This window comes from Cyprinodon variegatus, unplaced genomic scaffold, assembly GCF_000732505.1.
Source record: "Cyprinodon variegatus isolate N-32 unplaced genomic scaffold, C_variegatus-1.0 Scaffold117, whole genome shotgun sequence".
Lineage (NCBI taxonomy): Eukaryota > Metazoa > Chordata > Actinopteri > Cyprinodontiformes > Cyprinodontidae > Cyprinodon > Cyprinodon variegatus.
Genome location: NW_015150570.1, coordinates 1223825 through 1251534, shown reverse-complemented (window position 1 = coordinate 1251534; position 27710 = coordinate 1223825). Strand labels below are relative to the sequence as shown.

Genomic DNA, 27710 nt, shown 5'->3' with positions numbered 1-27710 from the left:
TACGTCTGAGAAAAAAAGAAGTAGAAAAGGACAATGTGGAAAATACTTCACTCAAAAATCTGTTAACTTTTTGACAAATGTCTTTCTTTTTCTCTTGTTTTTCACCAAGATGATTATATCTAGTAGGGGTATGATAACAGTACTTAATACATAACTCATTTAGGTCCCACCTATTGGTCTAAATGATTTGATTAAATTGACTCTGCGAAATCACCCATTGCTAGTTTAAATGTATGTGATTAGATTGGTGAGGCTTCTGCCTCTCACTCCCACCTCCTGGACGGCTTCTCCCAGATTCTGTGGGAGGCTGGGAATATGTTTTATGTCTCTATTGTCAAAGAAGACAGCTGTAGCTGTGGCTTTAAAGTCTGTGGTGCCATTTATTGCTGCAGCATTTCAACCTGGTTTTGGACAGCAGTAGTACACTTGGGCAATCTGGATAGGCTTTTTGTACAACTGCTCCTCCTCCAAATCAAGAGGAGTTATTTAAGGTGGATCAGACATCTTTTCAGGATTTCAGATGGTTCCCTCCCTCTTGAGGTGTTCCAGACATCCCACCAGAAGGATGCCCAGTGGACGGCTCAAGATGCACTTGAGGGTCCATGTCTCTCTGGCACTAAAATGCCTTGGGCTTCCGCCTGAGGAGCTTGAGGAAGCTTCTGGGGAGAGAGAAGTCTGGGAATCTCAGTTAGGGCTGCTGCCTCCGTGCACCTAGAAGAAAGTTAAATGTCTGTGAAGTGCCTTGAGATAACATAATCAACAGTGACTTGGACAGGGGTGTGGCCGAATTGTTATGAAAAAAAAAAAACATATGCTAAAGTGCTTTCAAACTTATGCTAAAGTGCCCTCTACAGCGGTGAGGATGTGCAACATGTGCCCTCTTCCCTTTCTGCCCCTGCCCTACAAAAAGTCTGTGCAAACCAATGAGGGGGAATACCTTAAAGGATTTTTGAGTGTAAATTAAGGGTTATATAGTTACATTTAAAACAATTGAACATCCAGCCATCTCTATACTTGCTTTTCCTTTGAGTTCACAAGTCGAATACTCTTTTGGCTACTGTTAGGAATAGAGAAAAAATGTCTAAACTACTTTTACAATTGTGATTTACAACAGTAAATATAAGGTAGTCATAGTCTTTTAGTCATCATTGAAGCTCCGATCTGCATGTTCTTACTATGATAATGTGTTATTTTATATTCCTTACTAACAGAGGGCATTTTGTATTCTTATTTTTAGAAAAGGGTAGCTGTGCCCCTTTCTTGATAGTGAGGTCATTTGCAAAAGCCCCAATCTGTTGCTGTGACAGTTAACATACTAATTACAGGGAATCATAGATACAGAAACTATGCCTCAGAGTGGAGTTCTGCTTCTCTTGCCAAGGGTTTCTGCTCATTCTGTACTTGTCAAGATAGCATGCAGGAACAAATTAACTACCCAAAAGGGAAATCCAGCAGATCTGCTAAATGTGCTAATTTGGTCACATTCTTCCTCTGTGATTATGCATTCATGTGTGGAGGAAGACAGGAAAAAACGACTTATGTTTGATCAAAAAAAGGAGAAGAAAAAACCCTGTGTCCTTTTTAAATTTGTAATTGTGCCTCATCGGAGAGTTTATTGCTGTTATCTCTCTTTAGTCTTCACTTTGTTAATTAGCTCTCCCTCTCAACACTTACATGCATCTTGCAAGTACAGCAGTAGATGCTGCTTATTTTCTTTGTTTTTGGGTCAATGTCAAAGAATTAGGAGAATAAATATGTTAAGGTGATCCATGGCTAACTGGTCAGATTGTTGGTTTATACAGAAAGCTGCCTTTTATCCCCTATTAAAACCGATCTTTTCAGAGCAGACTGCTTTGGGGGCAGAGAGAGGATGTGAGAGTTAGAGAGATGATTAGTTAGTCAAACCTTCCTCTCTGTCCCTGTGTTTCCCTATCAAGTTTCCCTACGATGGTGGCTGCTTAACAAGAAAAAAGAAGGGTAGCCAAAATTAATTTCTATTTCAATTTATTTATTATATATGTCAACTCACAACGAATATTATCTCTAGATACTTTACACTGGTGACAGTTCAATGAAATCACATTCTCAGATTGGTAAACATTTTCTCCATAAGGGCAGGCATACACTGTAAAAATATTTTCCCATTTTGGGCCTATTTTTCAGTTGTGTGAGAATTTTTTGGATCGGCTGAGTTTCAACCTTATTGGCTGTCGTGAGTTTCATAGTATACAGGGGTTAAGGAGGTGTAATTAGCCTCTTACAATCACCTCCCGATCGGGAATTGTACAATCGGATGAAAATTAAACATGTTTGAAATTCAGTCGGCCCTTGTGAGGTTATCGTATCGTGCTACTGAAGCAGAGTTATGAGCTGATTTGGGCATTTCTAGTTTAGCTGACATGTGCTAATAAGAGAATTGTTCTTCTTCTCTGACTGTACTTCCAGTTAAACAAATCCGACCAGCGCCATCTCTCTATGGGGCTGAGTCCAGTGTGTGTTTTTAGACGTGCTGTGGGAGAAGTCAGATTGCACAAAGAGCATCAGGTTTTACACTGAGAGAAGTGCGTGTGAGCCATGACATTTAAAATCTGCATTTTCATTGTACAGTTGCAGCTCTAGCTGAGTACAACAATTGAAAATATTGTACAGTTTATGCCCGCCTTACGGAAAACCAGCTGATTGTATGAAGTCATTGAGTTGGAACACACGCTATTCCTGGATTATCATGTTGCGACATGCATTCTCTGTGAGAATACATGCAACGAGAGTGGAGAGGAAAAATGCCTTTCAACAGGAAGAAACCTCCAGCAACAGCAAGGCTGACAGGGGGTTCATGGAAACAGAATTAGACATACAAAAAGAAGACATAATGTAAAGGTTATCTAAAATCGCCTGTGCTGACTGAATTTTCCTCTTTTGGATAGCGTCATTCACTCTACCTCCTCTTGCTGTATTTCTCTACCCACCCAGGGACTGCGCAAACATCACTCTGTGTCTCACTATAAGCTTCATCTAAAGGAACATTTTAAAGGCTAGCCTTAAAGCTACAGTGTGTAATAATTACAGGGATATACAGTCAGAAATATAATATATTATACGTAACTATGTTATTTATCATCATCTACGAGCTCAGCCTCTTAACCTTAATATTTGCGTTGCCTTAGAATTCGTTATTTATAATTATATAGAAGCGGGTCTCGCAGCCATGGAGGCAGACATCTTTGCGCTATGGCAGCGCAGAGCCAACAAACTAGCGATTGCGAGATCGCCCATTACGCTCGAAAGTAACTACAGCAAGTTGAGAGAGATGAACTGAAATATATACCCTACACAGACTAATGAAATACTATCTGTAAAATTATCTATGTAAACAAACCTCATCACTTGAGAAGGTAGGTGATGCGGACGTCGTGGAAGACATTTTGTCCCGTAACGCTCGCCGTACTGTTGGGGGGGAGAAGCGGTGGGGGGGAGATGTTCATGTTGCTGCGGTCTGCAGTCTGGACGTTAGATGTTGCTGAAAATTACACACTGTAGCTTTAAAGGTAAACAGGGTCTCTGGCTCAGACTAAAACTGGTAGTTTGTGTCCACAGGAGAGGAGCCTAATAGCAAAAACACCTCTTATTCTACTATTTGATATTGTACAATAGGAACCACAGGTAAACCTGCTAATTGAGAGTGCTCTGTTAGGAACATAAGGAACAGATCTATGATATAACATGGAGCTTGGTGATTTAGGGCTTTATACATGAAAAGGAAGACTTTCAGTCTGGATTTAACAAGAAACCAGTGAAAGGAAGCTGATATAGGAGTATGATCTCTTTTTTAAAATGTTTTTATATATATATATTTGTACCTCAACTGTACTAGTATAACTTCTAGCACTTCCTCTGTTGTTGTATAATTATATGTAACTTTTAAACTCTTGGTCAATTTGACAGAACAGCCAAATAACTCTAAGGGCCTTTTAAGACCTGTAGTTTCTTACAATTAAAGGTTTTTCGGAAAAGTACCATAACTACATCCTCCGAACAGTCTAGGTATACTGTAGTGTTGATTGCAATGTTCACCTTAATACAGACAAAGACCACTAAGAGGTTCAACAAGTCCGAATTTGATGTAAACAGCCTTGATGTGTAAAGTATGACAATAGTTTATGTTGTTTGATCGAAAAAATATTTTAAAATAGGACACCTAATGTCCTAATTAGGTGTTCTACCTTAAGTTTTGTTGTACAGTAATGTTCATTGCTTTGTCTAGAAATTATCATTTAGCTGGTGCTTCATAAAATGTTTAAATGTTTCTGCAGAAAAGATTATAGTGCAAGGATAATTCAAAATAAAGGTGTTTTATGACATTTTTTTAAGAAGGTAACTGGAATTAATTCCTAGAAGTCTGTATACTGTACATCGATCTCACAAGAGTTTCTCTTACTGAATCTTGCAAATAAAACAGCAAGTAAAGGAATAATGATGTTGCCGATGTAAACACATTATATCTGTTTGAAATTAATCTCTAGAGGTGAACATTTTTTTCAAAGGTTAGTTTTTACTTTTGAATTTCTTCTTTTTTTTTCAAAAACTTTGTTTTTTGAATCAATCAAAGGTCAAGCCACCAAATTCTTGTATATTCTCGGAGGGTGAGAGTTGATGTAAGGTTGGACACAAATCCGTGAAAAAAGCTTTTCTTGCAAAGCTTAATTCCTTTACAATGATTGCAACAAAACAATCAGGAGGCACCTCTATCCATCAAAGATAAGCGGTGAGTAGAGATAAAGATGGAGTGGTATGATAGTTTGACTCTGCCCTTGAAAGTTGACTTACATGTATTTTCAGATCTGTCTATCATTCTGAATATTACCAGTTACAATCATCAGGATCCTTAAACCTGTTAGCTACATGTTGCAGGATTTGCTGTGAATAATCGAAGTTAATGTGTATTGTTTAGTTGATAGTAGTCAATACAGTAAGTTAAAAAAGGAGACATTTACAACTCCCATGAACCACTGTTTGGAATGCAGGGCATTACTACATCGCTACAAAGCAGCGTGGCATTTTTTAATGATCCATTAAATACTTTGCATGTATGCAAAAAGTGAGTGGGTTGAATAGTTTTCCTTTTTAAATTAGCAAGACGTTGCTTAAATACTTGTAGTGCATAGCAACCGATATGATGGCTTCAAAAACGAATATGCCAACAGAGTTTTAAGGACCTTTGAGCCAGTAAATAGCTAATATAACAATATACTTATGAGATAAACATAAATATTGCTCTTGGCATCCACCCACACTAGTCTCTGAAAAGGTTGCAAGGTTGCTCTCTTTGGTTTAATTTGGAGTTTGTGACATTAGCCACCCCATAGTATATTGAAAAGTTCAGTAAAAAGAAATAAATTATTTTATTTTGATTAAACTTTCTGTAAGGGTTGTCAGGGTTGCATTGATGTCTTGGAAATAATTTTAAACTTGTATTTTTTTATCTTGCAACGTTGATTGAATGTTCTTTAGAGAATATGTTCTTACTTAGACATAACCACTCTGTGTTGTAACTCATAAGTATATACTGTAAAGGCTAAATATTTGGAAGTAGAAACAAATTAGTACAGAAGGAATTTAAGTATAATTATTTGTGGCAAAACATATGAGAAGAAGTTTTGCTTGAATGTTGTTCGAATTCTCTTTTTTGTTTATTTTAATTTCAGTTTGGACTCCAAAAACTCTTAACCATAAACCAGACTTTAATTTCCTTGGTTTACATTTATTTTCTAAGTGATCTTATAAGATCAATGTGTAATGAAAGATAAATTGATGGGATTGAAGCTTAACAGTAAAAGCAAATTCTGACATCTCAAAATCCATGGAGCAAAATCCATGGAGCTTGTACTATTCTAAAGACACTCTGGATTGACTTCCAAATGTTTGGCATTTATTATAGGCAGTTTTTTCTTTTGTTATTTCTTTGTGTTCAAGTTAATTTTTTAGATCCGAATATAAAAAAAATAGATGGGCAACATTGGTCAGTGAGATATTTTAACAAATATATTAGCATTTTGGAAGCAAATGTGGTTTTGGATCTGTAATCCTATGCCAAACAGAAAGCCATACACTAGTTTCCAAAGAGTGATAAATTAAATTTCAAAAATATGCTCCTTGATCTGTACAGCTTCTCTGTCAAAAAGCAGCTCCAGCACCTCATGGTTAAAACAGAGCTGGCACCAGAGTCCTGAAATAAGGGATTAGAGAAGATGGGGTTCTTAATCTTATACTTGGGTTCTATTTTATGGATGTTCATGTTGACAAACTATAGTGTCTTTTTTGTCTATGAGGGACGCTAAAATCTCTTGTTCGATGCTTGTCTTTACTTTGTGCAGATGCCTCTGGGATAGTGGAAGTGAAGATGTTGAAAATGATAGACTACACAGAGAATTTTTGCCCTGTAGTCTTGTTTAAAGCCAATAATACTAAGGGGCAATTGTTTCACCGGAACTGCCATGGTCATAGGGGTCAGTGAGTGTGAGGGGTGGGGGTTTGAAGTGTAGGTGTGTGGAGACCGGCATAATAATAGTGCTAATTTGCATCACATTTGTTGGGGTCTTGGAGCATTGAAGGACATAAAGAAGAAATCTCAGTCGAGTAATGAATATGAGTTTATAATGTCCTACCAATGTCAGTCTTGGGCTCTGAGCAGAGATATGCAAAACCTCTCCCCATTGTCATTCCACTCATTGCAGGTATAATCTTTGGCATAGCAAGGGAATGCTACTGTACCGATATTGATTAATAAATTGTGATGGGGTGAGTTTTAATAATAAATTGTTAGCCACATGATTGCTGTCTGTTTATTTATTTACTTATATATTTATTTTTTGGTGAGTGAACTACCTCTAAAAGACCTTTGTCAAAGTTAAGAACAGTTAAGATCAGCAGATCTACGTTACTTCCCAATACAGACAGTTTAATCTTATTGTCTTTAAATGACTTTGAGTACTGTGTTTTTAATAAAGGCCTGCAAGCACAGCAGGTGGTTGGCCCTTTGATCTCTACCTCTGGATGCTGGGGGAATTTTAAATCAAGAGATGTCATCTAACACATTAGAATTATTACATGAACTGCAGGATTTAGCTTTGATCCTTTTGTCTTTTAAAATTAAGTACATGGGAGAGACTGCTATATTGGAAAATGGATCATTAGCAAACAACATTTAGGTGTTACCATATGGCCGTGTTAAGACTGTGTACTTCCTCACATGATATTGGTGGTGAAGGCTGATAGGGGCGTTATTTACAGCCTGGGATGTCAAAACACTGTAGTGGTTTAGTTGTCAGCCAAAGTCATTGTGTTACACACTGGAAACACATGAATCAAAGATCAAATTGTTAAACCACCTGGAAAGGGAAGTTGACACTACATTATATGTGTCTGACAGCTGATACCAGAGACCCTCATCTGTGTTTAGTGATGGTATCTCTGGCTTTAAACAGCTGGCTGCCTCGTCTCTCGAACCATCAGTCTTATCTAGACAAAGAAGAGTGGGTGGGTCATATTTTATATGCTCTCAATGACCCTAAAGGTGCAGCTATGCTCATAAGAAATTGAATGTGTAGAATATCCATTTTTTCCCTTATAGCATTAAAGCGTAAGGACTTGAAAGGATACAATTTTAAATATAATTTAATTTGTCTCTTTAAATTTAAATGGCTGACTAAAACTGTGAGATTGGCATGAAATATTTTAACATTTCTACACTGAAAAAGCAAACATTTTGGTCCAGCATTGTAGTTGAAATAAGACTAATTTTATACAATTCTATCATACTTTTCTACCTTGGAACTTTAGTAAACAGAAAAGATTACTTCTGACATAGTTGAATCATAATTTAATAGCTGCACTTCAATTATTGTCCCATGAAAAGATGGAAGTTATTTAGGACCTGCTGAGGTCGAAATAGGGCCTGGGAGCTTGGCTTAGAAAGCCAAGCTCCCAGGCCAGTCACTGTGATTTTAACATGAATATAAAATTAAATCATTCAACAACTAAAACTATGTATTTAATGACAGAAAATAAAAAATAAATTAATTTATAAAGGTACCCTTAAATAGCAGCTTATAATCAAAATCTTAATATTAATATCATATTAAGGAGGGCTGCTCAGTGATGCAGTGGGTAGTACTGCTGCCTTGCAGCAAAAAGGTTCCAGGTCGATTCCCGGCCTGGAGTCTTTCTGCATGGAGTTTGCTAGTTCTCCTTGAACATGCGTGGGTTCTCTCCGGGTACTCCGGGTTCCTCTCACATTCCAAAAACTGTGAGTTTAACCTAACCAAATGACTGTTAGGTTAAATTGGCTTCTCTAAATTCATCTTAGGTGTAAGTGTGTGTGTGAATGGTTGTTTGTCCTGTTTATCTCTGTGTTGCTCTGTGATGGATTGGCTACCTGTCCAGGGTGTAACCCGCCTCTCACCCTGGAGATAGGCACCAGCACCCTTCGCAACTTTTGGGATAACCATGACAGAAAAAGTATGGATGGATGGAAATATTAAGGAACAAAAGGCAGCGATCAAAGCTATTCCCTGAAATACAAGCTAGTCTAGAAATTGGTCAATCTTAGCCTCCTTTTTAAGATGTAAAAAACCCTTAGATGAGACTACTGACCAGTGCTCTATAGTTCTATGCAAATGCCAACAGCCCCTCTACACTGTTATTTTATTTTTTTGTGTTTGCCTTTCCTCCTTTTAAATTTCATTCCCCTCCTCATTATTTTTTTTTCCTGTAGTTTGCATTATCATTACCCCTTGCTTCACTACTGTGACCAGGGCTGACACTGACATTTTCAGTTACCAATAACATAAACAGTAACTTCAATGAATTGTACAGCACTTTTGCAAATAAATCTATAATTGTACACATACAAAGAAATGTAATTAAATACATATATTTCTTCTTGGGCTGGTAAAATAGCTATAATTAATGAAGAAACCAAACACGAAATCATGATTTATAGTCTATATTTATTTAAATGTCTTTCAAACTTGAACCCCGACCCTCTACTAAAATATGGTTTCTCCAAAGAAATGTGTGCATCTGGTCAGCCAGTATAGATGGATATTGATTTGATTTATTATACAGATTTATGCAGATATGATGTAATATCGCTTGTAGTCCACCCTTAAATGTAGACGAACACAACATATGCCAAAGCTGGGATAGAATGATATTATAATATAGGCTATACTTGTTTACCTGCTGTAGTCGCGCTGCTCAGTGTTATGTCCTCCATGGCCTTCATGCTGACCTTGGTCCCTCTACCAAGGAAAACATCTTTTAAATTAGCTTGTTTGGCTGCATCGGGCGTAACGATTCTTGGCTTCACCTATTAGTTCCAACCATATGCATTTCCACCTCTGCAACATAGACAGGCTCTAATCACCCAGTGCACTGAGCAGGATAAGGGTGAAATAGGTAGGAAATCTACTTCTAAAGACTGATTTATACTCAGAAACACGGTCGTCTGCGTTTTTGTCGCAGTGAATGCAAATGTGGCCCCGCCCCTGCCGTAGACACTCTGCTGCACCTCTCCAAAATTGTAGGTGACTGCAGACATAAGGTCTCTGATTGGTCAAATCTAAATCCGCTCTACAGTATGCGTATTTCTTTCAAAAATATCTGTGACAAGCTCACTGCAACACACTGCTGTGGGGAGTATAAACCAGCCCTTAAGCCATCGAGTCACAATCTCTGTTTTCTTTTTATTATAGTAGTTTATTTGCTTACCCATTAATGCCATGATCTCACAACCCCAATTTTGCTGGCTAGAAAACCCATTCTGAGAACCACCTGGTTCTTTTTCTAACTTCGCTCGGTGTTTCACTATGGGAATCGCCTTGGCGTGACCAACTACGGAAGCTCCAATGACATCACGTCTGTCTGAGACAGACAGGTTGAGCCGTGTCCGTGGCTCCACCCACCAGCTAGATCACGGCCAACCTACCCGCCTCAACTCATTCTCGCTTTCTTCCCNTTCAAAAATATCTGTGACAAGCTCACTGCGACACACTGCTGTGGGGAGTATAAACCAGCCCTTAAGCCATCGAGTCACAATCTCTGTTTTCTTTTTATTATAGTAGTTTATTTGCTTACCCATTAATGCCATGATCTCACAACCCCAATTTTGCTGGCTAGAAAACCCATTCTGAGAACCACCTGGTTTTCCAAGTTTTACCCTAGGACATTATATATGTGATTGGTTGAAATAACAGTCATCATATATCACTGAGCATTGTATCAGCTAATGTGTTTAAAGATAGAGTTCTTTTAAGGTTTGTGGGGTTTTTTTTGTGTGTTTTCAATCTTCCAATGTAAAATAACTAAGCCTGTCCTCCATCCCTGACCTTCAAAAACCCCAAAACAAACAAACAAACCAAAAAAATGCATCATCCAATGCAACCATGTTAACTTACTAAAGTCAATAGATAAGAGACTCCTGTTAGATACAGTATCCTAAGCATAATTAGATTTTCAGGTGGCAAGAAGATATGTATCACTAAATGTAGCAGTGAGTAGCTTATCATTTCTCAACAGCAACATCAAAGTACATATTCTGTGGTCCTAAATTATATTAAAATGTGTTTCACAAGGATGTAATTATTAGCAGATATCAAACTAAGAAAAAATTGAAGTAGACAGATGTGTAGCCTATCTCCAACAGTCACTTGGCAAGAAGCAGCACACGGTTTGGAAAGAGTCCCCTGTCAATCACAGATCAAAACTGTATAAACAACCAAAGTGCACTTGTACCTTTAGGCAATAGAGAGAGATTAATTAACAAAGACATTATTTGGCTGTGGGAGTACCCTGGAATAGAGAGAGAGATAGACCATGTGAAAAGAACCTTAGAGAGTCAAACCCAAGACTTTCTTTTTACCAATAATAGCCCCATGCCTACACTTGGCATAGGCATATTTTTAGATGACCATTTTACAATAATTAGGCTTAAGTTGTGCAAAAGTGGCTCAAGGAGCATGATATAATATTTTTAACTGACCATAGAGTCCACAACTTGACCTCATTTAGAATCTGTTTGATGTGCAGGAGAGGAAGTGCAGCTGCTCAAATCTCCCATCATGTCCACAAGATCTTGGTAAAAATTGAACACAACTCTAGATAAAATAAAATGTTATAACATTAAAAATGATTATCAACATTGTGCCACAAAGCATATATTAGCTCAATGACATGTTAGTGTGTGAATAATTTTTTAGATACTCAGTCAATTAAAATTTATTTTTCCTAGACAGCTGTCAGTCCATGACTATTGTAAAAGCATAAAAAATATAAATCTAAAAAGAGAAAAAAAAAAATATATATATAGATATATAGATAGTGAGAGATATTGTATTACTTTTCAATGAAAAGATCAGACTTATTTTGTTTTCTGACTGAGACAGTTAATATTTATGAATGATAGTAACAGTTTTTTTCTAAAATTCGGCTAAACTGGAATCTGTTTATGTGGGCAATGACAACAGAAGAGAATGAAACAGATCCTAGGAATGGTATAATTGCTATGGGTTTTTGTAAATAATATCTTGAGTGTGCGTGACAATGAGCTTCTCCAAAGGGGAATCCATGATTCTTTTCAATTTAGTTAACATATATAGCAGCAATTCATAACACATTTTATCTTAAGGCACTGAACAGACACCACACAGTCAGAATGGTTAAAGGTTTCTGTCAAGGAAAAGAAGTTGATTGCATCGGGTCATCAAATCGCAAGACATGCTCCTCCTGTGGTGACGACTGAACTGGAAAAGTTTGGCTTGCCTTCTTCAGCTCATAGGGGGAGTTCAAGTATCTCAGGATCCTGTTCATGAATGACGGGAGAATGGAGTGGAAGATCAACAGATGCATTGTGTAGACGTTAAGCAGGTCTGTTGTGATGAACAGAGAGCTTAGCCAAACTTACCTTTCAGTCTACGCTCTTGGCCTTGTTTTTGGTCAGGAAATCTGGTCCTGACCAAAAGAACAATGGTCCCAGAAATAAGCAGCTGAAATTAACTTGGAAATGAGTAGAGCTGCTTCTTTGTCACATTGAGAGGAGTCAGCAGAAGATGCCTTGATATCTGTTTTACATATCCCCTAGACACCTCCATCAGGAGGTGTTCTAGGCAGGAGACAATGTCTCTCGAATGGCACTGGAATTCTTTGACTACCCAGGAGAGCTAGAGGAGCTGAAGGAGTTTTCAGGGGACAGGGAATCTGTCTATTTGGAAACAGACTGAGACCACATCAAAAAAGTAGGTCTCTGGTGTGTTTGCATCCAAAAGTGACATGAATTTTGAGTAAACTTTTAAAAAGTTGGAAAAGAGAGAAAATTTGAATTCGATATGTTTCAAACTATTGGAGCAAATAAATGAAACCAAGAGTCGTGATGTCAGCATATGATGTCAACAGGAAGCAAAGTTATCAAGCTGTGTTTTAATATGCACATTGCAGTCAGGGAAGTTGTGCTTAATTTGTCAGCCAGCGATAGTTTATGCCATCATGAGACATAGAAAAAAAAGTCGGAATCAGGAGGCCAGCGACGGCAGAAACAGCTGATCAGTCATGTTTGGTAGATTCACTTTACATCAGAACTTATTTAAAAACTTTGTTTCCGTCTCTTTTTTTTTACATCAAGCCCTTCTAATGCAATACTTCAAAATGCACAAAAACAGGTTGCTGGAAACATGTCTACTGTCTGTTTGTGTGATCGGGACTGGAGTGCGTTGAGTTTACTTTTTGATCATAATCGATTGGTCAAGATTGAGAAGGGAAATTAACTCTGGTCAATCGAATTAGATTTCAGTGTATATATTTATGTGAATGCACATCTTCTCTTGGTTTGACCAAAAATATCAACATTAAATACTCATGCATAACAACAGCCTAGAGGAAAGATTGTTCCACCCTGAAGATAGAGAGAACAGCTGCCTGGAGCTCTGCCATTTCTGACAAATCACTCGATCAGATAGTGTTGAAAAGGTCAGGGAGAGTGATAACTTAAGAGAGAAAAGAAAAAAAAGTTATATTTCAAGCAGAGGATAACATGCTTAGCTTTGACGACATAGTCCAATAAAACCAGACAAAATAAACCATTATATGCCTAAAGAGATTTCTTGATATATTTTCTTGATTAAATATACTCTATATGATTTAATATGTCATGCTGTTCAACTGTTTTATTTATTTAATATCTGTCAGGACTGTCTCTGCATCATTATTGAAGCTGTTTTTTTTTTTTTCTTTTCGTACATAAAATGTTTCCTTTACAAAAAACTTGCAAAGAACTACATCAACGGGTTTTCTTAAAATAACAGATGCTTTCACTTTTTTTTTCAACTAACTTCAGTGGGAGTCTGATTGTAACAACAGGCTCCATTATGTTGATCTGACTGGTTGGAATTAGCTTGGAATATATGGTGACAGACAGATGGCTCATACACTCACCTGCCAAATATGTTTGAAAGTGCATGCCCTTTTTCAAACTGTTTCAAACAAAGGCTTCCCAGATGGTTCCATCTTTTAAAAAGCCATCTGCTTATGTAGAAGAAAAAACACAGGCAAGTGACAAATTGAAGAAAAGGATAAAGCTTGACCCCAGCAGAATTTTCTTTACAGTTGTGAATTTTTTATCTTTTTTTTTTTTGCAAAGTAGTCTACATAAAAATAGAGACCTTTCACGAAACTGCAAATCATGATGAAGTCTCAATAATCATCTGTTGATTTGATTATACTGCTTTGTTGGAATAGATATTTTTATATTTTCTATTTCCCTTTTTTGAAGAACATGAAGATACACTCTTTCTACTGTAGCAGCAAATAATACCCCACATAGAAAAGGCATATTTGTATGTATTTGTATGTATTTGCAATACCCTTAAATTTATTTAGATATTTTTCCCTTTATAAATGTCAATGCTATGCTGTTTTACATTTAGCTATCGATACATCTTACTTCCTAACATTGTTTCTATTTTATTGACGTCTTAAGGTGATGGTGACAGCTTTAAGGCCAGAACACACCGGCTGCGTTTTTAATCTCCAACCTGTTTTTTTTTTCATGTCACAGTGACTAGGTAGAGAGGATCCGACTATAGGCAGGGTGGGCATGTCTGCACAGATTTTATTTTTTCCCCGCTTCTGTCTCTGTGCTATACACAAATTAAAACAATTTCCCACATTTGACTTGGACAGATTATGAAAAGTTTTTTTTTTTTTTTTGTTTAAACACAGCCACATTATATAAAGCAAAGCCCCACTTGACAAATCTATACTAAAAACATAATAAGATCTACATCTAAAGAAAATGAAAAACACATCAATAAACGCAAAGAGACGGTTTATATGCTGACTGAGGGAATGAGAGGTGGTTCTCAGAGAGACATCTTTATTGAAGTTATTCTTTTTTTCACAGTGAGGTGAGAGATACTGCTTACTTGCTATGTTTGCCCGTTGTTTTTTTTTGTTTTTTTCGTGAGGCTCGGAGAGGATCACTATTTCACTTTAAACTTTTTTTTCTCCTTATGAAGTTGTTTCCTTTTCCGAGGGTTAGGGTTAGGATTGATAGACTGCGACTTCTGTCCCTCATTGTTTTTGCCAGGCTTAATGAGGATTACAACTTTATTTGTTTTCAGTCCTGTTGAGTTCATATCAAAGTATTCTTTTTTAATGTTTCATTGATTGTTATGCATGTGTCTGTCCTGCTTGCTATGTACACAATGTACAACTCCAAAAAGTGCCAGTGTTCCCTTATGATTAAAAGATCCTATTTTGTATTTTCCCCAAAAGTGAATGTGTTTTACTTTTTGACTGCATCTCTCTTCCTGTTAGACGTATGACATTGGCACTTAATTGCTGTTTAGTTTGACTGAAATAGACCTGGGGTCTATCTTGGTCATACCTATGCAAGCCCTCCTTGCATAAAATCATGCCGGGTGGGATCTTCCCCATTGACTTTCTGTGAGCAGTAAACACTACGACCTCGTCCGACACGAAAATCAGATTTGATGCGTTCTGGCATTAAGTTGACACCTAGGATGCACTTTACTGTACATTGGCGAGAAAAAAAATAAATGAAATCAGCTTTTTTATTATTAGTTTTTTAAATAAATTAATTCATCATAATTCCTTAACTATTGGGGCTTTAAAACACCATTTTAGTTTTTCATCTTGATTACCTAACGACAACTTTGCAAAATATCTCCTGTTTGTTGCTTCTTTAGTTTCTATTACTGATAGCAGTATTCAGGATATAAGTAATTTCAGGTTGACTGGTGGTTCACTTTGTGGCTATCCTGCCTCCAGCCTAAGGCAGGGGGGGTGCAGTGGAGAGGGAGCTGCTGCACCAGTCAATTACCAGTTAATAAACAGTGGAAGTTTTCTATTAGTGCTTGTTAGTGCGTGTAAAAGATTGTTGGTATGTGGAATTGGGGGAAGGTAGTGTGACTTTGGAATTAGAAAAAAAAGTGCAGGCATAATTTCTTTCCGAGTTCTGTACACAGCACCCAGTTCACTGGCTGTTTATTGAGATAGTATTTTTTTATTAGATTTTCATCATGTTGTACTGTGCAGTGAAAAACATTTGCTCATACACATTTTTTTGAAATTACCCCAAAACCTTTGGTCAGGACTTTCACATGAGGCAATATTTCACTAAGTGACTCTAGAAAACTATTTCCAATAAATCATATATATTGCATAGGAATCATGGAGGCCTTCAATGCAGCTGTTTTTGTAGTTCATCTTGTCATTAATAACATTAAAAGTCTCCAGTTACTATGATGCATTTATGCTTTATAGGAAGCAGTTAACACAAATCCCTTATAGTTGTTCCACATATTGAAAAGAAAAAAAAAAGATTTTACAGTGCTTACAGTGGGAAATTGCTGCAAGGAAAAACAGTGCAACTTAGTAGCCTTGGGAATTGAAACAACCTTAATTGGATTTGGGGAAGCCATATTTACCAAGGGAGTTCTGCTCTGACAGTCTGAAAGCCAAAAGCATGATTCATTAAAACTATTTCCTGTCATATCAGACCACAACCAATAACTATTGCTACTCGCTGATGCTGACATACTGTGCCAAGGGGTACACCTGTATTGGCAAAGTCTACAGAATGTATAAAAAATGTTAACAATAAATGGCCCTGCCCTAAAAGATTGATATTTAATTTTATAGGTTTATTTATCTTGCAGACAAAGAGTTAACTTTACTGAATGGATATCTTAAAACCAGAATTTGGAATAAGTATCTCTTGAAATGAAAACTTTTTCTAAATTCTCTTATTGCTATTTATTTCATTGATGACCAGCAGAAGGAGGTTCACTCTTCCTGTATATTAACGCATTATAAATTGAGTCTCTACTCCGAGCCTGTTTCGCTTCCAATCCAGGTAGCTTTTTCAATTCGAAACGTCAGAAATAGCGTAACGAACAATTCCCTCCAACAACCTCCCTTTCAGAGACATAGAAGGGTATTGGGTGTTACAGGCTAACAAAGAAACCCAAATGGCCCCCATTCCTTAGGGCCCATTCGTCCCGTGCAATTTGCATGCAAACAAAGCCAGGACAGGGCTTTGTTTCTGGTCCACTCTATAAAGCCTCAAACTCAACGCTCAGTGGATTTTTTTATTTTTTATTTTTGTTACTTTTTTGGAATGATTCTCCTGTCCAATCCTTTCCTTTAAATCCTGTTCCCTGAAGTCCTCTTTTAAACTTTCAAAGCTGGCTTACAGGCTCACCTTTCTTGGTCATTGTTCGCCTACAAGGAGCTACTGTATCTTTTCTCTCTCTGCCTCACACTTAAAGTTCTTGAGTTGGACAGTTAGGCTATTTTAAAAACGAGACCCACCAAAGACTTTGGAAACGCTTAGATGTCATTGATTTTTAAATGGAGCAACACTGATTCCATATTAGCTTTGGGAATGCCTGTGATATGGGTGTTGCTTTAGGGTTGCATTTCCTGTGTGCCTGTCGATATAATTAGCACTTTCTCAGGTTGAAACTATTTCACAGGCTTTGTTGTTATCCTCACCCTGCTCTTTCCACTGGCTATTTAAAGAAGAGTCGAGTAAGTGGACCAGCAGTTTACTGTATTGATCGCGGTCATTACTTATGTTTTAATGTGAGCCGTATCAGTCACAGGGTTTATGTTATAATGTTTTTTTCTTTAGTCTTTGTGACTATTCTTTTAAACTAAAGCAATAAAAAATTATTTTTAAAGAAAAATAAAAAAGGTTCCATATTTCTATGCATATTAATGTTCATTAATGGCAGTGTTTGTATTCTTTATTCTGTTAATTCAAATAAGGGGTTAATGTAAGAAAATTGAAACTGGATATGTTACTGCTTTTAAATACCTTAAGAATCCCTGTGTACAGGGTCTCAGCGGGTCATTAAAAATAATAAAAAGTCATTGAATTATTCTTTTTTTAAATTAAGGCCTTAATTGGCATTAAACTTTATTAAATGTGTTTATTGTGGCATAAAAGTTTATAAAAACAATTTCGTCAGACATATTATATCACGATATATATTTGTGTGGAACTGCTTCCAGTTGATCGCAAAGCTGTATGTTCAGAAAAGAAGCTTGAGTCGGAGAAAAAGCTAGAGAATGGGGGGAAAATATCTAATTTCAACAAAAATGGTTGGAAAACGAGGAATTCGGGACATGGCTGCAGCCTGTCAACGGGTAGCTGTTGGTGGCATTAAAATTATTTCTAAGAGCATTAAAAGAGCATTAAAAGCATTATGTTAGAGTTATTCATTCCTGTATAAAACCTGGTATAGCAACTTTCCATGGCTATCCACAGACTAAGGCTACAATGCACTCAGATACAATGATATCAAGGTCTTTAAAGATTGGCCTACAAAGCTCGCCTGTACCAGGTGACTGATAATATCTATCCAGCACTGAACTGCCAGTTCTATGGCCTATAGAGTTTCAGTCCCACTTGTCCAATCGGACAGCTCTCTTTCTGTCAACCACAGGACTTTTCTATATGGACACCATTTATGGCCTGGGCTTAATTACCTATCAAAAGACATTTCACAGCATTTGAATACAAGAAGGGGTGGCAGGAGACAAAGAGAAAGATAACAGAGGGAAAGCATAAAAATATGTGAATGATGAGAAACAGAATTGGGAACATGGGGCAGAAGATTGATGGAGAGGAAGAGCTGTGCATCTGTGGATGGAATTTGAATGGATGTGGACAGACAGAATGAGAGAAGGAATGTTTTCCAGTGCATGTGAGGGGAGCAGCGATCTGGCCAGTGTCCTTTTTTTTAGTGTTTACAAATAACCCAAAATGGAGAGAAAAGAGGGAGGGTCTATGCTGGGGTTGTCTATAAATTGCCTGTGATTGATTCATACTGCTATAGAGGACGACAGTTAAAGACATGGTGCTCTCAGCGCTGGTGCTCTCCACACTGTGAGTCACTCGCTCTTCCTCTTGAGGAAGGAGCAACTCACCCATTTCTGGCCTCTATTAACCCAACAACACACAAATATTTGTCCTACATGGCCTAACTTTGTTGGTCATATTCCATAGTAGATCAAATTCCCATATAAAAAGCTCCAGGTTGCAGTTTATTGGTATTCTATTACACATTTGATATGTTGTAATTATCAACCATAATAACTCTAAAGTACGGTAAGCAAATATTAAGCAGTATAAATACTGATCTATATTTAGTTGGAGAATTTGACAAATGTTGGCTTATTGATAATGACAATATGTAAAAAGCTGTTTTAGTTCCAAAGGAGAGAGCTATGCCTTTGCGTTTTCTTAAAAAAAAATAAAAATAAATAAATAGAAAATATTTATATAAATCCATACATGTTAATTATTTCTAAAGATTATTTATTTAGTTTTTTGCTTTTAATCTTTATTATTCTAACTTAATAATATAACCAACTATAATCCTGACAGAATGCTTGTTTCTTTTTACTTTTAGTTTAAAAATTAAAATCTCTATTTCAAAAGATGGAATTGAAATAAAAAGTTCTAAAACCATTATTATTTTTTTTGTTCAAATAGAGTGGGATGTTTCTGTGGTAAAGTCAATTTTTTTATTCAGTAAGCTGCTCTGAAAACTTCATTTGGTTTTGTCGGTTTCAAAAGGCTTTTGTCATAGAATTTTAAAAACACATAATAAAAGACCTGTATTTTACAGTTATGTAATGTGGCTCAGCAAGAGGGTTTTGCAACAGGGATTGTAATTTAAACTTTATAATGGAATGACACTATATAATAATCTGCTGAAATGTACAATACATATCTTTTCCCTTTCTTTCAGCTAGAGACTGCCCTTCACAACCCTGTTAACTGTGCATTGTTGGGCTTCTCTGCAGCAAGTACCTCTTTACCTCAAGGCTATCTCTGGGTAAGTTATGGAAGCCACATACCATTACCATTTAAATCTTCATTCTGTCAGACTGCTGCTTTAATGCCTCTGAACTTGTTGAAATTCAACAGAATTTGGAAAAAGGAAGGAATTCATATAGAAAATATTTTTCACTTTGTAAGTTTCTATTTTTGTCACTTGCCTCCCGGGAAAGGCCGGTTAATTTAGCAGGCACTCCTCTTTTGACCTCAAAGGCAGTTTAATCAGGTGTTGGGCCTCCTAGACTGAGACTGAGGCCCTGTGTCTCAGACTTAATTGCATTTGAGGTGTCATTCTGAAGGAGATTCACTGTTCACTAAGATAAGGAAATAACATGAATTGCATTCTTCTCCCCACTCCTGATTTTATTTTCAACATTTTAGTTCTCTAGTTATTTGCCTTCATATAAATGTTTTCCAAAACTAGTATTTCTCTTTGTTTCTGTGCTGCTTTTGGTTTTCAACTTAACTTTATGTAGATGCTTATTTTTATCACTTTATTCCTTGTTCCTGCTTATTTCATTCCATTTACGTTTTTACAGTTTAAACTAATGACGATCAGTTCAATGTAAACTGAATTGAATTACTTGATTCAAAAATTTTGAATTTGTAATACCAGATGGGACTAGCATACAACAAATTATATTTTACATTGCATGAGTGTTTAAAAAGGTCGCTGTTGAAAAACACACCTTAAGTCCTCCATTAGAGCCTTTTTTTAACGTATCTGTAGGTTTGATCATAGCGATTCAGAATAATCCACCTGCTTTTGACTCCAATTACTGATTATTTCTGGAAGTACTGCTGTTTTATTTCTAAGAAATATACTTGCATGTGCAGTTATTGTTAATTTCCCACTGTAGAGCCAATTTAGTTTACTGTTATCTTTTGGGGGTCTCTTACTTTAAGTTTCCTCAGGTTTTGCTCATTATCTTTGTTCTTTCTCCACATAAGTTAGTGTAAAACATTAACCGCCTGTGAAACACATAACTGTGTGGGGGAAAATAATTAGGCGATCGAACATTATGAATATAAATGAAATAAATCAAGGATCGAGTTTGACTCAAGGATTGTTTTTTTATTTGAAAAATTAAACCATGTAAGAAAATTCCTTCTAGCCTAAATATATGGATTTGTTTGTGTGCCTTTGGGTGACGTATTAAATCCCTGTCATTTCTGTTCACTTGTCTGTACTTGAAGCAATATTTTATCTAAAAGAGCTACGTAAAATGTTTACTGTGATGTTTTCCTTTAACTTATTTTTTATTTTTTTTTACGTAAAAATGATAGTGATTAAAACCCCAACACCCAGTGGGGTTTGGTTTCTGTCTTTGATGCAAATTGCTTTTAGCAAGACAAACAAATAATGTATTCATTTTCATTTGATGTATAAAAAGACAAAACGTGCATGCTCACAAATGGACATATGCATCACTGTGTGTCATTTGTTTAATGTGATTCAAACAATCAGGAACGCTGCTGTAAAATTATAATTGCAATCCTCATTCTCTGGACTGCTGTAGTATTTCCATTTGGGAATTCAGCAAATCCAACTTCCAATTTAAAATTAGACACAATTATTATTGAAACTCTACTGTTTTGTATCAGTTTATTTGAAAAATAGTCCATTCATATACAGTACATTGTACATATACAAATTGTGCAGATTCTCAAAATAAAAGATTGTTGACGAGGCTAATTTTCAATTCTCTCCCTCTACTGGGTAAAGCTGAGTTACCCACTATAAACCAGTCCCCTTGGCAACAGTTGGCAACAATCAATCAAGCTCCCTCTAAAATAGCCCTTTATTATGTACAACAAAAAGAGAAAAAACTGTCAGTAAGGGATTGACAGCTGCTGTGGACGATTTTCTTTCCGTTTTTTATTTTTTGCTCAAAATCTCTTTTTAAACTCCATCAAACACTTCACTGCACAGCAAATTCTTTTTGGTCAGCCTGTTTGTAAGCAGATTCAGACAACAAATAGGGCAATTCAAGGATACGACCAGGTCTAAAGCTCAAAGCACTCATTTTCAAATAAGGGGCAAATGTTAACATTTATTAAACAAAGTAAAATACGGATATTAACCAGTTAAAACATTGTTAGACATTAACAACAAATGTCCTGCAACAAGATCTCATAAAACTCCTAGTAACAATGAACTCTTACAAATGCTTTGTCCTGTTAAAGTATTGAGAAACCTACAGTACATATTAGTGTTGATTTTGAGATAAATTGTTTGGTTCTCTAATTTAAAATTGTGTCATAACAAGTAAAAATCTTTATAGTTATAGATTTTGCTGTCAAATATTCACAGTGCAGATTTCATTAAACTTATTTACATCAAATATCTGGTTGTTGACAGAACAAAAATTTGGTTTTTCCCAAGTTGTTTTTTCAACAAAAAGCTCAGAGGTTTATTGAAATCTGTATCCTTTCCATAACTCGATTTGATTGGTAGTTAAATCTTGGTTTTCAAAAAGACTGAAATGTTTTACTATGTACCCATTTTAAAGTATCATGTAGTCCAAAAGTGATGTTCATGAGAAATGTTTATAGGGAAGCTTTTCTCCAGATCTGGTGCAAGGCAAATTGATGCACAAGATCCTTCCTGCCCACAACTATCAGCACATACAACCTCTGTTTAAAAATATACTTATGAGTTGCATAAACATTTGATTTCCCTTTGGGATTAATAAAGTATTTTTGAATTGAATTTAATTGAATTTGGGGTCACCCATGGAGTTACCCATGAGATCTGTTAGTTAACATAAAATCCATAGATCCAGCTTTTTTATTATCATGCAGATAATTTTGTCCATTCTTTACAAATCAATATTTCACCAAACTAAAACAAAGTACTTTCCTCAAAAATAAAATATTAGTGGTAATAATTTGGATGATTATAATCAAAATAGCAGTGAAGGCCTGAGGTTCCAGTATGAATAATTAGTGGCTGAGTGTTCACGCCCCCAGTTGGTTCTACCTCCCTGGCAGCCTTGTCAAATAAGGGATGACACTAATCATGTTAAAGTTAGATGGGCTATGGGGATTTCTGCATGCTTTGATCAGAGTAATGACATTGTGTCTAATCAGCCTGATACTGCAGTGTTTGCCTGAATGCCTTCACCTTCTCTGTCCCACTTTTCCTAGTCTCATAGTTTCATTTTGAGAAAGCTCATCTGATAGTGTCCTTTAGTTTCTCATCTTATTCACCTATTGTGTACAGTAAGTTCACATTTTCTGCAAGAGGTACTAGTTTATTTACCTGCTTCTATTATGCCACTAAAATGTACTTTTCTCTGTGTTTTTTATGATTTATGTTCTTGTGCAGTAATTCTCCCAGTTCTTAAATGTGCTTTACAAATACCCTTGCCTTGACTCTTGAGAAAGCATAAATGTATCAATTTTAGGGTTAGTAAATTAACTCTCGACCTGTTCATTTTTTTTTTTTTACTTTATATGTAGTGAACACAGACAGCCATTTCTATCTGCTTTTGACATGTTTTATAGCAAAAGTCTAGTTTATACTAGTAAAGCATTCAGTTATTTAATTTTGATTAGTTTGGTTGATTTGGGGAACACAACTTGTTTTTTTTTTAATACCAATGATTCAAATAAAAACGTAATATATGTTTAAAATTTAAATAGAAAAAAATATAAGAAAAGAATGTTAAAATGTATAAATGCTTTCTCTTGGCTGCTTCTGTATGAGTTTCTTCTGTGACACGAAACTGTGGTGTTTTTGGCGGGGGGGAGTCCTTGCTGCAAGATAAGTGCTCCCAATCTTCTTTTCACCCTGTGCAACAGACCATTATTTGTTCTGGCTCATTTTCAAGAGCCCAGAGGATTGCTCCTGTCCAGATTCTGTGTGCTGATACAAATCAAACAAATGATTGCATGCAAATAAGCAGGAGCTTTGCATAGAATAGCTTAAGACTATTTTTAGCTCACAATGTCCTACTCATATGTGATTTAAACAGATTAAATAATTCTTTTCTGTTTTTACAGCAAGCATTGGATTATTTTCTATGAAAAATATACTTTTTGACCTCCTACTGATATAACAATTCAGATCACATTGAAAACCAGCATAACACTGTTTTGCAGAAAGATAGAACCACCTTAACTGAATTTAGAATGAAAAGGGTTTGAAAATTTCAGTTTTTCCTATTTTATCCCAAAGCAGTTGTATAAAAAAAATGCAGCTGTGCATAGGATGCCAAGCATCAATTAAATCTCCCACCCTCTACATCGCATGTTAATTGTCTTATAAATCCTCATGATTTTTGTACTTAATATGAAGATCATTCCATCTTCTTTGGAATTAAATTTTTTTTTTTTTTTTTTTTACTGCCTGTACTCTCATGAAAATAATTTAAACACCTGTTTCGGCCCTGAGTGGGGGAATCCTTTTCCAAATTGCTATTAAGCAGCATGGTATGTCAGCTGCTTTTTGTTAGCATCCATATTTAGTTATTCTAAGAAAATGATCTTAAAGTATATTGAGTGACCTTGTTGAATGTCTTACAAAAAGTCAGTTGAGTTAATTGAAAATGATTTTATTTTTATTTCGTCTCGGCCTGACTGCAGCAATATATCTTACACTTGATCTAGAAAGCCAAAAAAAACGGAAAGGAAATCTCATTGTCAAGCAGCTCAAAGCTCTTCAGAAACTTATGAGATCTTCTGTTCTTCAGTGATGAAAAGATTTTAGATCTTTAGACAATTCTTTGATCTTCATGGAATGATATTACATAATGTGTTTTTAAAGTGCTATGAAAGAGAGCAGAGGGATAATAAACGACAAGGTCTGAAAGGATTCGTGATCAAATATTTCGTTCAAACCTATATTGATGACATCTAAGTAGCATTTAACAGAAGACAAGTTCTCCTCTGACCTTCACAATTTGATGGAGAGGTATAAAGCACAGTTCAACAGTGATCAGAGAAAAACTTTTATCTGTACCTTTTTTTCTTCAGCAAAATAATGTATGCATTACTCATTCCATCACATATTATAGTGTTGTAAAGCTTATGATGGGATTTGTGTTAACAAAACATTGATGATCAACCTTTGACTCCATCATGTCACTAAACACTTAAACTAATCTTATCTGAAGCAAACATACCATTTCTAAGAAAAAAATTCTAATCCTAAAGAGAAGGAGAGCTTACTGTAGCAAAAGTTTGTAGAGAAAAAAAAAATCCCATTTTATATTAGATTGACAGAAATTGCCACCTAAAAGTATGGCAGTTCTATTTTTCAGTCACACACTATTTTTTGAGGAACAGTTTTTCAAAAGATGAATCCTAATGTCGTTTGAGAAATAAAGCTGTCTTAAGATATAAAGGTTCCAAAAAATCTGATGAAATTGCAGGTTTGTCCAAAGTTCTGTTTCAAATCTTGCGATTCAAACTTTAAGATACGCTTCAAACATGGATTGAAAATTGGAAATGGGAAGGAAAATTAAATGAGGGATTCTCTAAATCTAGGAGGATATTTTATCAGTTTTCAGTGTCTGAGAACAATCGTGAAAACCTCTTATCTTTGGTTTCTCAATTTGGCTTAGAAGATGCAAAAATAATTCGCTCACTGAGTTACAAAAAGTCTTAAACACAAGTATGAGGGTGAAAACATTATTTTGATTAAAATGCTTCCTAATTTAACAAAGTAACTCTAACCCGATAACCTTTGTTTGTTTTCAACAGGTGGCTGGTGCAGGTGAAGCTCTTCAAGGCCATATAGAGATTTTTTCCCTCAACAGGCCAACCCCCAGGGCTGTAAAGAGCCTACAAATAAGTTCTGCTGTTAGATGCTTGGAGTATGTTCATCCACCTTCGCCGGCAGAGGAAGATGATGCAGGAACTCACAAGCCTGCCATAGGGACTGGTACCAGCATTTGTGTTGGATTAGATGATGGCCGGTGAGCATTTCTTCCCTATAAAGTGTAACAAAACTACTCTCAAAGTATTGTTTGTCTTATATGATAGAACAAAAAAAAACATCTTTTGTCAAACTCCTATGAAATTACCCTCCTCAAAGATTTGTTGTCAATATTTTATCAGAACAAGTTAGAGTTGATAATTCTGTCAAATATCAATACTGTCACTTGTTAAACAATGTGTTTCAGTATCAAATCCAATAAAGCCTTTTATAACCTTACATGGGACATCAAATGGTTTGGAGGATAGATTAATTCTTACATTTTGGTTTTTATAAAATGCACTCTCAGATCACAATTATTACAATTATTTTTATTTCAAATTAACTCAAGTTTTTGTTATAGATCAGAGTAAAAACACCAACAGTTGTGAACAGCTTACTTAATCTTAGTCAATGCCTTCCAGTTTCAGTTTCTATCCAGGGACACCAGAACACATGTAACGAAACCTAAATGATATACTTTTGCCATTGTGTAGAAGAAAAGAAGATTCATCAGAGGTTAAATGGCATGTTAAGCAAGCAATAGTAGTTCCACATGTGCAATGCTTTGTGCAGTGTTTCATTAAAACTATATGAGAATGAGATATCAAATGACACACATTTATCATATATTGTTTTGCTACTGTTGTTCTTTCAGGATTCTGGTCTATGGGAGTGCAGATGTAGCAGCCCAATACTTGCTGACCCTCCACAACCCAGACGGCAGTCCTGTACTGTGCCTGAAGCACTCCTCTCGCTTCCTGTTTGCAGGGTTGCGCAATGGGAAGGTGATGGTGTATGGCAGAAATAACAATGGTGAGATTCTCCATGGCTGCTCTCTTTAATACTGGCTTTGGTCTTGTTTAAGATAGGGCATACCTTCTCTTTAGTATATTGAAAAAGGAATAAAAATATACATATACTTAGAAAAAGGTTATCTTTATCTTAAAGTGATTTTAGTATTGGAAAAGGAAAAAAAAATAGTATAAATAGGGTTTTCAAAGGACAAAAGTGTCTAGATGCCAGAACTCCTTCAGTCACTAAAGGTGTTATATGCAATTTATGCTTTTCCAAGTGATCATAAGTATGACATACTGTAAATGTTAGACAGAGTGAACAAATGCTTAGTTTAAAAACATTTAGTCCATCCATCCATCCATTATCTGACATGCTTGTCCCAATTGGGGTCGCGAGGGGTGCTGGTGCCTATCTGCAGCTGTCAATGGGCTAGAGGGGGGGTACACCCTGGTCAGGTCGCCAGTCCATTGCAGGGCAAAACATTTAGTATTCTATAAAAATAAAGATTAAAATACAAACTTCTAATAATCAATTTTTTTCATATTTATTTAAGTGAAATTATCATTGATATGGCATATTTTTAATTGGTTTCATCATTTGAGCCATCAATGTCTTGGTTGTTGAGAGTTTTCCAAAGAACCAATAAATATCTGCACAATAATTTAACAACCAAAAAGGAAAAAAATTCAAGTGTTCCTTTTGACTACTTCAACTCTAGACCCTACAAAAGCCCACAAGAAACAAAAACACCTAGAGTTGTTAAAAAAAAATTAAATATTGGCATGTCTGATGAGCCTTAAAAATAACGTCTTTAAAATGTTTGCTTCTGTTTAAAAATGTTGTAAGTTCTAAGTTGCAAAAAAAGGTTGGTTGGGAAAGGGAAGCTTTCTTTCTACTTAAAAATCCTCTCCATGAGGTTTAACGCTTTTCACTTTCAAGTTATACAAAGAAACAGTAACCAGAAAAATATGGTAAATATATATTTTTTATTATGAATAAGAAAAAATAGAATAAATAATGTAGAGAGGTGTTTCTTTCCTTAAAATATTGTATTTTACCATTCAATGCTAAACAATAACTAGAAATGAAATACCTTGAGCCTGAAACATTTCTTTGTAAATATATAAGCACAATGCAGTAAAAGCTGAATATTACTGTCATACATGTTTTGATACGTTTCTAGAATTACTTCCTAATTTTTGCAGCTGCAAAAACTGCTGGCTTTAGATTACTTTTATTATTATCCTTTTGTCTTTCCTCCAGCATGATTTTTCACACCCACTGCAAATATGAACGTAGCACTTCACCATGTGGTAGGATGGCATGCCATGTTTAGTCAGGCGTTGCACAAGGCCAATGGGGCTTAACACCATCTCAGCAGAGGTTTGCAGTCTTCTGAGCCAGCAGGAGTACAATAGCTCTATCAGTGGGTTCCTTTTACCTGGCCAAAGTATGTCAGCGTGCCTGTCTCCCTACTGTGCTCCCTTCTCCTCCCTAGCAGAGAGAATGATTAATTACACCAAGCTGCTGCATGCTGATTAAATATTACTATTCATGCTTTATAGA

At 36.0% G+C, this 27710-nt stretch overlaps 1 protein-coding gene across 3 annotated transcripts in view; it reads left to right on the top strand.

Annotated features, from left to right (window-relative positions):
- The window catches only part of arhgef10l (Rho guanine nucleotide exchange factor 10 like), a 168058-nt gene that overhangs the window by 116481 nt on the left and 23867 nt on the right, over positions 1–27710 (top strand). For all 3 annotated transcript variants that reach the window (XM_015375350.1, XM_015375351.1, XM_015375349.1), the window contains 3 exons: positions 19335–19421; positions 25133–25347; positions 26005–26162. In XM_015375350.1, coding sequence (XP_015230836.1) covers positions 19335–19421; positions 25133–25347; positions 26005–26162 — 460 coding nt within the window. The remainder of the gene's footprint in view (positions 1–19334; positions 19422–25132; positions 25348–26004; positions 26163–27710) is intronic.